A 16,305-nucleotide genomic window follows, 5' to 3' on the forward strand; every position below is an offset into this window, starting at 1 on the left:
ATGGTTGAATTTCATTCGATCCTGACCTCAACTCACCAGCTTGCCTCTATAGATGTACTTCTTGCTGACTTACTAAAGCAGGCAGCTTTTTTAATGTCAGGGGGTTGGTAAGTAGTTAGTAACCAGATTAAACCCATTTGCTTTTGTATTTTAAGTCCTTTTATAACTTTTACCCTGCAGTACTTTAAACTGGCTGACTATTTCAATGAGCAGAGGACACACTATTTCAGTTAGTCTACAACTTGCTTAAATTGCTGTCATTCAAACACTCTGTCCATCCAGAAAGAGCTCCAGTGTGGGCTGAAAAGTTATGCAAATTCATAGTTACATTTAATTTTACCATAAACTCATATAATACACACCTAAAGGCAGTGCAGGGCAGGGAGACTGATCTGGGTGTCTGTCAGTCGGACACAAGCAAATCAGAGAAGTAGTTCAAGGGACTTGTATGGAGTCGACCTGAAGGTGGAGACAGAGGTTCAAGTGCTGGGTTTCTGCAGCTCAGACATGGTCAATAACAACAGGAAAGTCAAAATAAACCTACAAAAACCCCACAGCCATGACTAGTACGAAAGTCATTCTTCGGGTTGTGTCATAGTTTATGTTTTGCCTTGTTTGTCTTTGTGCTCCTTTCTGCTGTTCCCTGAGAATTTATTTTTGGAGGGGCAGACTTTGTTATATTTTGTTGTAATTCAACCACCAAAGTTTTGACTTATCCTTTTACCCCCCAAAAACAATTTTAAAAAACTCACATAGCAGCTTTCTCAGTGTGTTCCCTGGTCACGTCTCTGTAGAAGTTGCACTGGCAGTCCCTGTCAGACCTAAACATCTACTATTACTTTCAGCATGTGAGCTGCTCAGCTCAACAAAGGAAATTACTGAATGCTAAGTAAGAATGTTCTCATGTTTTTGGCACTTTCAGTATATGGTTCAGTGTCTCCCGCTGCAGTCTGGTTCGATAAACAAGACTCAGAGTTAAAGTTGGCGTGCTGATCACTCCATTAGTGAGTGAAAATTCTTGCAATACACATAAATCTCTGTCATATGTTGAAACCATTTGGAGACAAAACAAGCGAGTGAAGTCTGTCTAAACTGTGAAAGAGGAACTCTTATTTAGTAAATGTCTATGAGCTCTATGTTGCCATGGTAATGTTACCTGTAATATTTTTCATAGCAAAAAACTTCTGCAAGAAGTCGAGCATTTGGAGGGAGAAGCAACAAACAATGCAGTAAAAGGAGAAGGCGGTTGATTGACAAGTGTGACTGGTTGTTACATGGAAATATGGTTTCAACAGATTATCAGTATGTGGAAAATACTTGCGTGCTGAGTTGTTGCAGCGATAGCACGAACGTTTAGGCAGCCTGTCAGAGCAGGTACAGGAACAGAGTGAGGCCTTTCGCTCTGAGTCACACATTCTGTAGGCGTAGCTTTGTCACATTTTACTTTTAATTGTTGCAATTTTTGTTGTAGAGATTTGGACTCCTGATTATTAGACAAAGTCAAACGAGGCTAAATGTCAAAAGGTTCCTTTTAAATCTTAACACATTACTGACTACAAAATATACACAGTATACATCTAAAGCGTTAATGATTGCAGGAAAGGCAGCTGTGACTCACTGTCACGAGGTGGATGGATCACTAAGCAGGCTGACGTTACAAAGTTTCTTGTGTAAGGCAAGTCTTTAACCTTCACTGCGTTTTTGTCTTGTAAGGATGGGTGTGCGTTAGAATTACAGTGCTTGTTGACAAAACATTTTTATAAAGAAACTGAGAAGTATTTTTTAGTAGATTCTGTATTTTGATGTAATGCAGTATTCCTTGATTTTCACTTTTCACTCACAACAGTTAATTAGGAATGTAACAAAACGGGGTAAAGTTTGTTTGCTTGTTTTTTAAAGAATGAACAATATGAATTACTCTGGTTACATTTCAATCAATTCTGGCACGGCTCCATATGGAGCTGTGCCAGCAGACTGGCTGCCAACAGACATGACATCCAATTGCAGACTCCACTGCAAGGCTTCATTCATGAGCATCAATGGAGAATCTCTATGGCACTTAGAGAACGTTGTTATAATCCAACACTAACAGCAGAATTAACATTTAACTCTTAAAAACATCCTGATCGAGAGCATGTTAGCATAAGTAGCATAAGTTACCACGGTGACCTGTTGAGGTTATCGAGAGCCACATTTATTAAGAACATTAATCCTGATCACAGAGGACTAAAATTCAAAATATTCTACACAAAACTGCATTAAAAATATTTTGAAGCTTCTGCATTTCAACAAATTGTTGCATTTAATTCTTGATCTGCATCCACAGCTCTGAAGTAACGTAAAAATCAAGAATTTGACAATGCTTTGTGAATAGATGGAGGAGGGACGTTGGGAACCGGAAACACCACCTTCTTCCTGAGTGAGAAGGCTGGCTGAGGCATCTGCTTTCTTTGACCAAACCGATCACTCTTCTTGCTAACATCTGCATTCACTTTTGTCAGGATTGACATGAGATCAAACTCCCTAGGAAAAATAAGATACAGGGTGAGCTAATGTACAGCATTTTTGTAAAAAAGCATTCTTCTTCATTTTTTTAAAAAAAAATTTTATTTTATTATATTTGATATTTTGGTTCACTAACCTGGGCACCATCTGAACAAGGTTTTGGCACAAAGACTGAATAAACCAGGTGCCATTGGTTCTCTCTCTGAAGGAAATATGAAAAGGAACTGTGGCCATTCCCAGCAGGAAATCTGCACTATTTGGGATACCCTGTTTAGCCTTCATAGCATCAGTCCAATGAAAGCTGTATGCAGAGCTATCAGATTCAATGAAGACAGCTTGCTGCTCGCTGTTTCCCTGGCAGGCCTGGATGAAAAACAGCTTGGGCTTGCCCACTAAAGACGGGCAATTTAATCCATTGAAAAGGTCCGTCAAATCACTGATCTTGACAGTGGATCCATCCACACCGTACACGCTGCCTTCCACACCATGACTCAGAACACAGCACACTACGCAGTCAAACCGACTGTGGTCTCTTTTGCCAAGCTCCTTGAACACAGAGAGCATCTCGTTCATGTCACAGTCATGGTGGCTCTCCACTTTAAAGCCGAGCCACTGAAACACACTCTGCAGACATTCTGGAAGAAACAGACGATCTAAGGATTATGCAGGACCACAAACATGCAGCGTATATTGACTGCCAAAATTTGCTTACTTTGATCCACTTCAGTTCCTTCCCGTTTCTTTAGTTGGCTGGACTTACTGAAGTTATCGTTGTTAACAATTAAACAGATGCCCCTCTTTTCAGATGTCATGGGATATGTTCCCAAGCCCTACAGAGATAAATGACACAGATTACAGGAAAGACATGATTCAGTGCATTACTTGTAAACTTCTATTTGATCCACAAGTTAAACTCTGAAATGAAAACTAAGTATACAAAGGGAAGAATGATCCGCCTGGAGGGCTCCAGCTCAAATTAAATGTAGTGCCAGAGCCGTAACCAGTGATTACGATTTAAGTATGTCGCATATATAAGAAAAAAAATACACACACCTCATCTTGTGTGTTTGTAGATGGCGAAATCGGCATGGTGACGGACTCCTTTTCTTGAGTTGATATAGCATCAGTTGTCATAACAGGACAGGTGACTGCAAAGAAGGGCAATAATTGCAGGGGGAACAATTATATTTCAATGTTTTAAACGTCTGGTATTATTTCACAAAAAGCTAAACGAGAGTTTAGCTATTGTTTGAATCACGACTGCTCGTCTCAGTGCTTAACCCATTCGATTCAGTTTAATTTATACAGTGCTATGTCAAAACAACAGTTGCCTCAAGGCGCTTTATATTCTAAAGTAAAAGGTTTTGCGACAGTGGGAAGGAAAAACTCCCTTTTAACAGGAAAAAACCTCCAGCAGATTTAGGCTCAGGGAGGGGCGGCCATCTGCCGCAACCGGTTGTGGGTGAGGGGATGAAGATACCAAAGACATGCTGTGGAAGAGAGACACTGTTTATGTGACTGACACTCGTGTTTTATCTCCACCATAAGAGGAATGCAGGAAAGTCAAATTCAAAGATCATTAAAAATGATTTAAAACCAAATCTTTGACTAATTCCTGACTGAAGCTAATGATTCTAACAAACTGATTTAGAGTATTAAATGACTTTTCTTGTATTCGTATGCAATAGTGTAGGGCTGCCACGATTAGTCGACTAGTCACGATTACGTCGACTATTAAAATCGTCGACGACTGATTTAATGGTCGACGAGTCGTTTGAAGCTTTGTAAGATCCCCAAAGACGCAGGAATAAGTAGTAGGATTTAAGAGTGTAATAACGGACTGAAACAGAAGATGGCAGCACTGCATGTACAAGGATGCCAGCTGCCGTTAAACCCCGAAGAAGAAGAAGTAGCTCTGTCCCAGAATTCATAGCGCAGGCCAGCTCAGTTTCCAACAATGGCGGCAGCTAGTTAGTTTTAATATTACTCTTATTATTCTTTCTGGGTCACAAAATAAACGTTTAATATATTTTCAGGCGAGAATGTAGCTGTGTAAACCTCAAATATCTGCTCAGTTTATCAAGACACCACATATTTTCAAAAGCGCTCCGACGTTTTCGGAGACGTCTGTTACCCACTAGCTCGATAACTAGCCGAGGGCAAGGCTCACTAGAGCCGTGAGAACACCGGACTCCCGGCAAATCGTTTTCAAACCCACCGCCGTCTTTCGCTACTCAGGTTAAACATATATGAGTCACTTAGATAACTTAAAAATGTTATTGTTTGACTTTTTTTTTTAGTATTTTATTTGTTCCTGAGTAAATCGGTTTGGCTGAGATTAAAGTTATAGTTTTTACACAGCTGAATAAACGTCAAGCAGACAGCTGATTATCAGAACTGTGAGAATTTACTCCGGTGTCCTGTTATATTTTAGATAGCAAGGAGTTTATTAAACTTCACCGAAACAATCTGCAGATTTCATTAAAATTTAATAAACTATCATCTTGTCTTTATTTTTAGTTAGCACATACCTTAAACACTTACAGCTGTAAGCTAATGATAGTTATATAAGAGCAGATGCTGCTGGTGCAATAAGCTGTACATTTTACGTCCAATGGATGATGATCTGATTAGTCGACTAATCGCAAAAATAATCGGTGACTAGTCGACTATCAAAATAATCGTTTGTGGCAGCCCTACAATAGTGATACAAAAATAACCTAATTAAACTTTGATAGACTTAAAAACAACAACAACATAATAATAGTGTTTCAAACTGTAAGCTTAAGACAAATTTGAAACCCGCTTCGAACCAGATATGGCTATCCAAGCAGCTAAATGGAATGCAAAAGGAAATATGTTGTTACTGGACTTTTACAGTTAGCTGGTTTTCCAAATGGGCCCCTCCCCACTAAAGATCGACAATTGCCCTGATAAGAATCAGAGCAAACAGAGTCCTAGCTTCGCTCTAGTAAAAACATAAACAAAAAACAGAACCGTTAATAAGATGGAATGTGACTGTAAAGTGAAGTGAAGATAAGACACAGCACCCTCTATTTAAAGCAAATGGTCAAAGTGCATGCCTGCCCTGCTTTAAGGCTATGGTTACATAAACTTTACTTATGTCTTTTCACAGGCATAAAGTCATAAAGCACTGTACAACAGTTAATAGAATGGAAAAAACAAACAAACACAACCTAAAAAAGCAACCTGTCAGAACAGAATAAAAATAATGAAATAAGATAATAACATTAATAAAAAGAGAATGTCAACAGAAGGCCTGGCTAAACAGGAAAATTTCAACAGAAGGTTTTGACTCTTCGGAGTCGCAGAGAGAAACGTAGCTGAAGTGGTAGACTGCTCCAGAGTCTTGGTGTCACAAACTGAAAGCCTCTGTCTGCAAATGAACACTGTGAGAAATAAGATGTTACAGTGAAGAATAAAATATTACAGCTGCATTTAATCATTTATTCCAGGGTTAGTGTTTTGGTCCATCTTCCTCCCCTCACCCTGTTGGCATCAGACAGCCGCCCCTCTCTGAGCTTCATTCTGCTGGAGGTTTCTTAATTCAGACGTTAAAAATAACTTTTTCTGCCATCACCATGTGCTGCTCATACGAGGTTGTGTGATCGTTTACGTTCATTTCCTTATTATGTAGGATGTTTACCTTACAATACAAAGCGCCGTGAGGCAACTCTTGTTGTGAGTTGTAGAATAACAATGGACCTAGAATTGAACCTTGTGGAATCCCACAGATTAGAGGACCTGTGTTTTTGTCCCAACAGAAAAGTAATCCAATTACCTCAGCATAATTAAAATAGAAAAGAATAAAACTTTGTTTCTTTTCCATCTTTACTTACAAAACAAAGTAAACAGAATGGCAAATAGACTCAAAAATAAAATCAAATGAAACTGAAATTACATTCAGCAAGAGAAGTTTTGTGAATAGCTTACCTCGCCGTTTTTTAAACTGGTTGATCTGAGCATTCAGCATGGGACACACCTCCTTCACTATGGTCTCCAGGGTGTTTAGATTACTTTCGCTAAGGAGGTCCATGCGTTCCATCTCCAGGAAGACTTCCAGTGTAGTCTGAAAATGACACAAGGTCTTTGCACTGATGGAAAAATGAAGTGTATGTGCGGAAGTTCTGCAGGTTTGTTCAAAGGAAAATGTGACAACGTATGGCAGGCGATGCTACAGGTAACAAGTACACATACATAACACATTGTTATAAAGAAGGACTAGAATGAAATATTATGGGCTACATTTACCACATTTCTGAAGGCGCACTTACAATATGTTCCCCCAGTTTTCTACGTGGGATCATCGTGTTTAACAAGAACTTCACTTCTCTCAGATCGTCATCAGTAATTTCTTCAGAGAGACTATAAAGAAGCTTCCTGGAATTACAGAAAACATTTGATAGAAATAGCTTTACAGATTTAAATAAATTTGTCAATGTAAACCTAAATCAGAAAAACGAAACAGTACGAAGCGAAACATGAACGGCATACCTGTAGGGAGAAATAAAGCTCGTTGTTGTATGTGGAGCGAGACAGAGATCCCGGATCAGGGCATGATGTTCCGTAGTGACCAGAAGCTCGGTCAGGAGCTGTGGGTTCTCAGGTGAGAGATGGTCTTGTTTCATCAGGCAGGAGAAGAGCTCACTGGCCGTTTCCACCTTGTTTGGCTTTTGGTCCAGGAGGTCAGTGCAAAGAAAGGCCAAGGCTTTCACTTCATCTTTAGACAGTGCCTTACCCACCTTTAGCAACAAATTTTGGAATTCCATTTCCTGTATTTAAAAAAAAGTAAAAGACTTTCAGAAACCAGAAATTTAAATATGTAGCCTAGGTCTGTTGTTTAACTATGCAAAGTGGTCACATCATGCAAATTGCTCCTTGGAGAAATGACTCAAAAATAGTCATTTCAATAATACTTTTTTGCATTCTAGATAATTTTACGTCTCTTACGAAAAGGCAAATAAATAGGGCTGTCTTGATGTTGGATGTTTTCTCCGTTATTATTATTATTATTATTATTATTATAGCATGTCTAGAATATCTTATTCGATGTCTAGAATACAAAATTGATGTATCCATAACTCAACGAGAGCTGCCCCTTACTACCAACTGCGCCATAACCTCATAATTCCGGCTGACCATGTCCATCCACCCCCTTTATGACCCCAGTATATCTATCATCTGATGGTTGCATCCAGCGGGATATTACACAGTGTCACAAACATCAAATCATCTCAAGGTGGTTTCCTGAACATGACAATGAACTCGTTGCACTGAAAAGCCCTCCACAGACATTATGGTCTTAATCCAACAGAGCACCTTTGAGAGGTGGTGGAAGTGGAGATCCATATCATCGGTGTGAAGCTGAGAAACCTGCAGCAACTGTGTGATGCCATCATGTCAATATGCACCAAAATCTCAGAGGAATGTCTCCAGCACCTTGTTGAATATATGCCATAAAGAATTAACACATTTACCCTGATTTTTTCAAGGTAATTTAATACTGAGGCTATAGACATACCCACTAAATACCCCACAGATTATCTAATATTGGTTCACGACTAGGGTTGCCAAACTCTACATGGGACTGCACAGCATTTTTTTTCTTAACCTCCGTCTCATTCCTTGAGGCCATGTATGTCCATTTAGTCTGGATCTGGAGAACACACATTTTTCTGAAGTCGAGCTTTCACCCAATGCATATAAAGGGAAGTCTTTTTATTGCAGACAGAAGAAAGTTAGTCTGTCAAATGCAATAATCATGGAACGTTAGAAATTACCAAAAGTTAAAAAACGTCACACATGGCTTCAAAACGTAAACCAACCTATGATAGCATCCCTACTGAAACCTCAAAACAACTTAGGTTTCGTTTTAACCTTATTGAATAACATGGTAACACGCAGAGTTTACTGTATTCTCATTTTTCAGTTAGTCTTATGTCCCGGAAAATACATTGCATAACTTCAGCACACTTAAAGGTAACCCATGGTAGCCATCTGTGCTCAAACACCATCTCGTGCAGTGGTACCTGTATGGACACGCGTTGACAGCTTGTCTGAAGGACGACGACGATACTGGTTGTTTATGTCCACATACTTCCAGCGTACTTCATGTTGTCGGTGGCTGCTGAAAAATGGTTTAACTCGCCATCGAGAACATCACAGACTTCGTAGTGCAACTTTTCAGTAGTTAAAGTAAGTCCAGGCGAGTAAGCAGGAATCGAAAGTGAAAGAGAGTCTGCCGCATCGATAAGCTAGTTACTGTGCGGATCACTTAAATGTAAAGGTGAAAATATAGCAACCCGTTTTCACTCAGTGGGATGTGTACTCTAACCTGGCATTATGTTAACAACTACCTGTGTGACGCACGTGGCCTCGATCGGGAATCACCTCTGCGTAAGCCTGGAGTCATGTCTGGGCAAGTCCCCGACGAGGCAGGGTAATAATAAATCTAGATTGAGTAACTACTGTATATAAAGTCTGTAGACCAATAAAAGAAAAGTGCTGACTCCTGTTTACCTTTAAAATATTATGATCACTGAAACATCAAACTCTGCCTTGTGTCTGCTAACAGGATTGTCTTTTATACCCATAAAAGACATATCTGTGTTGCTTCCATCGTTCATTTCCTAATGAATTCTCTGGAAAAATGTAGTTTTGAAGTCCATTTTTTGTTACAGAAGCTCACCCAAAGCACTTTATAGGCATACTCAATTTAGGCCTCCAGTAATCCAATTACAAATAATAAGACTCAGACATAAGATGATTCAGATGTGTTGTGTTTACTTGGTCCTTAAGACAACTCTAAAACAGTGGCTCTCTTCAAACCCAAACAAATTAATTGTCTAATGGCAGAAACATTCTCACTCCCATGTTCCAGCTGCTTATATTCTACATGTCCTCCATTTCACCTGGCAGAAAAACCTCAGATCAAATTAGTGAGCAGTTTGAGTTTGGAGGAAATTCTTCTTAAATGTAGATCAAATCGCATTTCCTGTGAAATTAGAGTCTGACGGCCAGGTTTTATTTGCTGACTGATTTATTTTGACATTCAGGGAATTACAGCTCACAGCAGTGAAAAAGCATTTCTGCCTAAAATGAACAATCAGGCACTACTATTCTGATGAAAAGACAGCCCAAACATTATAACAAAATCACAACTCTTGATATGAACAGTACATCAGACAAGATTCAAATCTTAATTCAAAATAATAATTTTAATAATAATTAAAAATTAAAACTGCATAATCATAGCAGCATGATTTGAGATTGATAAAAACAAGCTGTAGTCATTAAAAGGGTGTGGGGTAAAATTTTATGTTGCCAAATTTTTTTCGCTTTGAAGTGTTGGATAAGTGGGATAACAAAGCTCAGTGTCCTAAAAGTAATGAGGTCTCACCTCTATTCATGTTTACATAAACCATATCCTATATGGTTTATGTAACCAGTATGAACCTTCCAGATCCCTCAGGTCATCTGGATCCGGTCTTTTATCAGTTCCCAGAGTCAGAACCAGACACGGACAAGCTGCATTCAGCTTTTATGCTCCTTATATCTGGAACAAACTCCCAGAAAGCCTCAGATCAGCTGAAACACTCAGTTTATTTAAATCCAGGTTGAAGACTCACTTATTCTCAGCTGCATTTAAATAAAGCACCAAATCCGCACTTAAGCTTAAATTTCAAAACTTACATTTTAACTACTGATTTTATCTACTGTTCTGATTTTATCTGTTTTGATTATATATACTGTTTTGTTTGTTTGTTTGTTTGTGTGTTTGTTAGTTAATTAGTTTGTTTGTTTGTTTGCTTGTTTTAATCAATTTTAAATCATGCTTTTTATTTGTTTTTGTTTCTAATGTCTCTGTAAAGCACTTTGAATCACCTTGTTGTTGAATTGTGCTATACAAATAAACTTGCCTTGCCTTGCCTATAAGTAAAACTCACTTTAAGAAAAATCTAGTTTTTCTTCTGGGAAAGAATGTTTATAAAAAGCTATCTACTTTGAATTATCCTTAATCTTTTCTAGTAGTTGTGAGTTTTATTTTGGGTCTGTCTTCAGGGTCTTGATTTGCCCTCTACGTCTCACTCTCACATGGAGCCACGCGTGGGACTTTGCTCCTGAGCGGTTGAATCTGAAGGATTCTGAAGGAAGGAGGAAAAAAAGACAGAAAATGCTGAGCATGTTACAAAATTCATGGGGCAATAGATGCTTGTATCAAAAGTCAATTGCATTAAAAAAAATAGACATTTAAGTCAAAAAGCATTGGTTTAAAGCTTTCAGTGCAAGAGATGCAGTAACTATGGCACTTTGGCTCCACATTTGACGCTTCACTAAACAGCTAAAATGAAACAACAGAGAAAAGCCTGCAGTGAGAAGAGTGATAATGGGGTCCTGTGACTGACCAGAAAGCTAAAAAGAGAGGAAAGCAGAGACCAGGCAGCCACAGGGAGCCGTTGTAGTGAACCGAGTAGGGAATGGGTGTGTAAAGCTTTGCAAAGGTTGAATCCCAGCTACAGTCAGATGCAGGAGCTGCAACAAGGTATAAAGATGCCCAGATGGTTAGGAAAGGATAAATCCAGTTGATTTTTATAAAGGAGAAATTAATCGGGATTAGCAACGATTGTTATGTCCCAAGACTAGGGTTGCCAACCGTCCCTTGAAAAACGGAATCGTTCTGTATTTAGAAACAAAAGTATTGAGCTGAAAAAGGGACGCACTTTGTCAAATGGTTAAAAAAATAATTTCACACACAAAAACAAGAGCTAAAAAATTCCCCACACTGGGAAAGGTGAAGACAATCGGGTCGCCCAGCCCTGGCCATGAGGTGTCCCTTATTTATTTTTCAGGGAGTTGGCAACCCTACCCAAGACACTTCCTCCCCCCCCAGGATGATTCCCAGGTTTCTTGCCATCCCACCTCATTGTTAGTGACCTGGTCTCTGTGAGAGGACACTTACTCAGCTCTTTCCAGGGTAGAAATCTAATGTTCATTTCCCCTTTGAAGTTTCACCCTGTGCTGTCGGTGTATGACAACTTTAAGTAGAAAAAGACACCTCGTGTGAAGGAAGAGTCACAGTGAAACAGACTTCAACACAGCAGAGCTGCTATCCAACAGGTTCCAGACGCTGTGGATGTTATTACAGTCAGCATCCCCACTGTGAAGCTTCCGATTACCTGTGTGGTTTTCTCCTGCTCAACAACAAAGCTCTGGTTGTCTGTACCACAGTTGTCTCCCCCATCATCTATTAAGAGAACATGTAAGCGAGTCTCACTGATGCAGGGGAGAAGAGGTTTGACAGAATTCATACGTTGACATTTACTGAATGAAGGAAAGGTGTACAGCCACACCTAATCAATTATAAATGCACGAGGAGCATTTTAAGGAATGAAAAACTACATTTGATAACTGCAGGTGAGTCGTGGACTTTAATCTTCAATTCTCCAGTATAAATACAATTTAATATTAATTTTTCTTTTATTGTAAAGAAACTAAATGATCCTACTTATTTGTCTTTGCAAGGAGAAGTGTGTGGTTGAGTACTCACTGTCAGTAATGAGGGACTGGACAGCAGTTATGTGTCGACGGCCCAGCCCATGACTCCTGGACACAATGCAATTTAGATAGATGTCCCAGAAGACTTGGGCCAGGTCCCAGAACAGTGCAGTGTGTTTGCTGTTGTTTGAAGCCCTGAGTGACTCCATGAGGTCCCAGAAGGCAGGCACTGTGTCAGCAATCCTTGGAGAGCGCATCTCCAGCAGCAGAGCCGAGGACGCCTCCCAGCATTGTGGATTGCCCCGATGGGCCTTCAGGGGGTCCACCTGACCTGGCTTCTGACCTCGCAGTGGCACGGCGCACATACAGGTCAGTATGAACACTGTGGCTATGCCCATGTTATTTAGCACCAGGACCATCTGCAAAAGAGCACAGAGCAGCTTTTGTATTAGATTGGAGGTTTTGCATATTTAAAATATTAAGAGCAGTCATAAACACTTTCGCACAGCATATTTGAATATGCTACATTTGCAAGTGTTCAAGCTTTACTTTGACCATTTGATTTCTGGCAAATAAAAACGTACTTTTTGGGTTTATTATTCATTTTACACTCCTCAGATCTTCAAATAAATTAAAAACAAAAGAAAAAACTGGAAACAATTACCATATTGTACTTAAAGCCTTGGTATTCAGCCCAGCTTTAGCAATAAGTGTTGATGGGGGTTTAATAAATATCCGTTTGGTCTTAACTGACGCCAATTCTTCCCTCCTTTTTATGCAGTATTAGACTAACGCTTGTCATGTTTATTGACATTTCTTAATATTAAACTTGGTTCATTTCCAGTCTTTGCTAAATTTTTCACTATGGCTTGCATTCTTTGTCACTTTCAAATCTTTGCCATCAGAAGAAAAACTTCAGCTGGCTCTTTTAAAATAAAAGGGATGAATAATTAAGCGAATTGTGATGACAGTCTGCTTTTAGCTCAGCTGCAGGGGAAGAGGAAGTTTAGAGAGCAGTGCAGTTGACACACTAGTGAAGTCTCACCTTTATTCAGTAGCATGCTGGAACCTGTGAGGACGAACACCTGCAGCTGTTGCATGTCATACTGAAATTTTGTTTAGAGAAAGCACGGCCTGAAAACCTGCTGTGCACAGTTTGTGTTGTCCAGTGTGTTTCCTAGAAAATAAAGTCAGTAGTGCTGAAGCTTTAGATTTAGGTAGACTCATGGGCAGTGGAGTCGTTTGCTGCCAAACTATTGGAGAATGAATTTTAATTTTTGTAAAACAGCACTGACAGAACCTAACTAAGAAGTGCTTTTAATACTCAAGAAGCAGAAATCTGGTTGAGATTTTCTTTCAAAATGTATCATTGGTGCAACTAACTTTGTGTACCCCAGTACTTTTCCTCAATCGACTCATACTTTGATATGACACAAAATACTGAAAATGTTAATAATTCCTCGTTTGAGTGATCCCATACATTTTTACATAATATTCTAACTACAGTAAGCAATAAAATATAAATGTGTAAAAACGAGTTTTTTTAAAAAAAATTTACATACATTTTTTAGAAGGAATTAAATAAAGCTTTATGTTTATTAATCAATTAGCTTTAGAATAATTGTCTGTTGAGTGATATGCATGTACACGGAGTGGAAAAAAGGTTACTAAAGAAAATCCAATCTAGTTTGTGGCTTCAGTAAAGAAAAAAAAAAGTTTTTTTAAATCATTACACAAAGACAGATTAGCCGTTTTAGATATTTTTAACAATAATCATTTATCCAGAAAAACAAGTACAGAATAGCTTTAGTGAAGTATAACTTAAGGTGATACATATGATTAAAAAAAAAAATCCACACTTTAAATGCCACGTTCATGCCGCTTGTGATGGAGGCATTACGAGAACCTTTTTCTGTAGTATTTAAGATGCGATAACTGAAACTAAAGCCTTATTAGCTCCCATTATATTTTTCCCTATTCAGTTTTAAAGATCAGCTCTCCAAATCCTAACACTAGGCCTAGAAAGGTCTTGCTCTGCCTAAAAATCCAAACCTAAACAAGTTATTGTTAAATAAAATATTGTACTTACCACTTAAAGCCTTGGTAGTCAGCCCAGCTTAAGCATTGATGTGGGTTTGGTAAATATCAGGTTGGTCTTAAGTGACGTTAGTGCCTCCCTCCTTTGCGTGCAGCGTTAGTCTAACGCTTGTCACAATTATCAATCACCTTTTTTTTTAAGCATCATTTCTGCAGATGAACAGTGGCAGTTTAATATTAAACAATTCTGAAATTATTAATTCTCTTGATCACATTCAGGGAAGCATGGGAGCTTAATTTAGAAATATTTGTTATCGTTTATTGCATAGTTTAAAGTAATGTGGTTATTTGGCTGATGACTGTTGCTGTATATACAAAATGTGTAAGAACTACAAAAGGAAACTGCTGAAATGCCATTTAAAAAGGCAAGACATTATAATTCAGTGGGAGGTTATTGATGTTTAATGCGCATGTACTGTAACGGAAAGGACATTTATAATGATTCTGCACCCTGATGCTGGTTATGTGGAGACAGAAGCCACTAACTCATCATAATACTTGAGTTAACTGTCTAATGTTAGTTTTTTAAAAACCAAGCAATTTTAGTACAAGAATGTTCAGGGGAAGTTGCAGTTTACTTCCTGTCCACCTGCTGCAGACTGACCACACTTAAAAGATTTAATATATTTTTCTTACTGCACAAGTTTAGTTCAAACTAAGAAGAAAACATGAGCAACCAGATCTCAGAAACTTTGCAGCTTCTGCCAACTGTGAAAAACTTGAAGACCAGTCATCAAGAGTGGTGAACGAGTTGCGTTTCTATGCTTTTACTGAAATGTCACAAGCATACCTGATCTCAAATGCAATTACTTTCACAGTGAGAAGCCAACACTAAATGTCCTGGGTGGGTTTCTTACTCATTTATCATTTTCATGATGTAAAGAAGTAGACTTTACAACAGTTTTACTGCAAAGGCTAAATTATAACTTTTAAACAAATACCATTTTCATATTCATACAAGAAATGTATTGTTAGGATACTTCTACACAGGAAGAGATGCAGCAGAGTGAAAATCATCATCATTATGAGAAATTACGTGAATCATGAATACTTCTACAAACCGGCAGGGAACATTTGAGTGACTGCATGTTCGACATTATGGTATACACACCGGGGTCCCTCAGGGGGACGGTGTGGTCTCCCAGCAATATGGATCCAGGCACAAAAATCCCAAGATTCAGACTCTACATTCTCGGTTTTAGGGATTTTTTTTTTTCCTTTTCTTCATTTAATATCAAAGAGTGGATATACCCAATATGGTCATGTCAGGCATACAGCTCTGAACATGTTTAAGTACTCCAGAATTTGTAGACACTGTCTTACTGAATCAGTCTTGGACAGAGTTTTGTGCACATTTTCTACTCTGGTCAGAGGTTTGAATACACTTATGGGCACAAAGGTCATAATTCTGGGATTTCTGTTTTCTTTGAACTGGAAGGGGGGGGGGGGGATCTTTGGAATCTGTAGTTGTCATCAGTCATGATAACTAACGAGAAGTTAATACGTGTTGACTTTGTCAGGTTATAAGACATCGCAGAACCTTCAGTACCACTTTTTGAGCCTGTATATATACACACGCTGATTGTGTGAAAATGAGAAAATCCTAAATAAATTCAAACTTGTGCAGCCAGTTCTTGTTTTTAAAGTCCTTTAAGAGGTGCGCTGTGCAACCATACCATCCTGGAAAAAGAGCAGTTCAAAGCAATCATTCAAAGCCAAAATGACTATGGCATTTCTGAAACGTCTAAACTGTATCCACAATCACACAATTGAAATACAACTTGGGTGCATTTATCCACTTTCTTTACACTAACAAATACAGAAGACAAGTTTAAGCTTTCACTTTTTTGCTGCTGTACCAAATTTAAGTTAATTTGCAGTCTCTGGAGTTAAACAGTACACAGCGTCTAAGTAATTTGGTGAATTCAATTAAAACACACTTTATGGTTGATGAGAGATGATGATGAGATAGCCTTTATTTGTCAGTTGCAGGTCTTTTGCCCACAACCGAGATGACAGACCTTGCCGACCGTACATACAATACACAAACATCACATTGGGGAGACAGGTCAGGCTAGGTAGCGAGGAAAAAAACATCGAAATGTGTAACACAAAAGGATAATACAGGAATGCACAGATATCAACACACCATAGCACAATAAACACAGACAAGCAACATGGGAAAGA

General features: G+C 38.7%; 2 protein-coding genes across 2 annotated transcripts; both read right to left on the reverse strand.

The window, feature by feature from the left end:
• Positions 1–369: 369 nt before the first annotated feature.
• casp10 (caspase 10, apoptosis-related cysteine peptidase) lies at positions 370–8,973 on the reverse strand. Its single transcript, XM_084908664.1, has 8 exons — positions 8,556–8,973; positions 7,021–7,298; positions 6,801–6,906; positions 6,460–6,595; positions 3,559–3,653; positions 3,218–3,335; positions 2,642–3,140; positions 370–2,523 (listed from the first exon to the last, which is right to left on the reverse strand). Exons 2-8 carry the CDS (start codon positions 7,293–7,295, stop codon positions 2,346–2,348), a joined length of 1,407 nt encoding a protein of 468 aa, XP_084764790.1. The 5' UTR covers positions 7,296–7,298; positions 8,556–8,973; the 3' UTR covers positions 370–2,345.
• Positions 8,974–9,804: 831 nt separating this feature from the next.
• LOC146370657 (protein FAM237A-like) lies at positions 9,805–12,440 on the reverse strand. Its single transcript, XM_084908910.1, has 2 exons — positions 12,074–12,440; positions 9,805–10,670 (listed from the first exon to the last, which is right to left on the reverse strand). The coding sequence occupies exons 1-2, from the start codon at positions 12,438–12,440 to the stop codon at positions 10,567–10,569; spliced, it is 471 nt and encodes a 156-aa protein (XP_084765036.1). The 3' UTR covers positions 9,805–10,566.
• Positions 12,441–16,305: the final 3,865 nt, after the last annotated feature.

Source organism: Perissodus microlepis, chromosome 16, assembly GCF_051167445.1.
Source record: "Perissodus microlepis isolate ML-2025 ecotype Zambia chromosome 16, ASM5116744v1, whole genome shotgun sequence".
In the NCBI taxonomy this organism is placed as follows: Eukaryota; Metazoa; Chordata; class Actinopteri; order Cichliformes; family Cichlidae; genus Perissodus; species Perissodus microlepis.

What these genes read in the sequence shown, in the direction of transcription:
- casp10 (XM_084908664.1), bottom strand. Translation starts at nt 7,295, where the DNA reads ATGGAATTCCAAAATTTGTTGCTAAAGGTGGGTAAGGCACTGTCTAAA. An exon ending in CCAGTTTAAAAAACGGCGAG is followed by an intron (nt 3,654 to 6,459) that starts GTAAGCTATTCA and finishes CCTTCTTTGCAG; the next exon opens with TCACCTGTCCTGTTATGACA. An exon ending in CTACAAACACACAAGATGAG is followed by an intron (nt 3,336 to 3,558) that starts GTGTGTGTATTT and finishes TTATCTCTGTAG; the next exon opens with GGCTTGGGAACATATCCCAT.
- LOC146370657 (XM_084908910.1), bottom strand. Translation starts at nt 12,440, where the DNA reads ATGGTCCTGGTGCTAAATAACATGGGCATAGCCACAGTGTTCATACTG. An exon ending in CCAGTCCCTCATTACTGACA is followed by an intron (nt 10,671 to 12,073) that starts GTGAGTACTCAA and finishes TCCTTCCTTCAG; the next exon opens with AATCCTTCAGATTCAACCGC.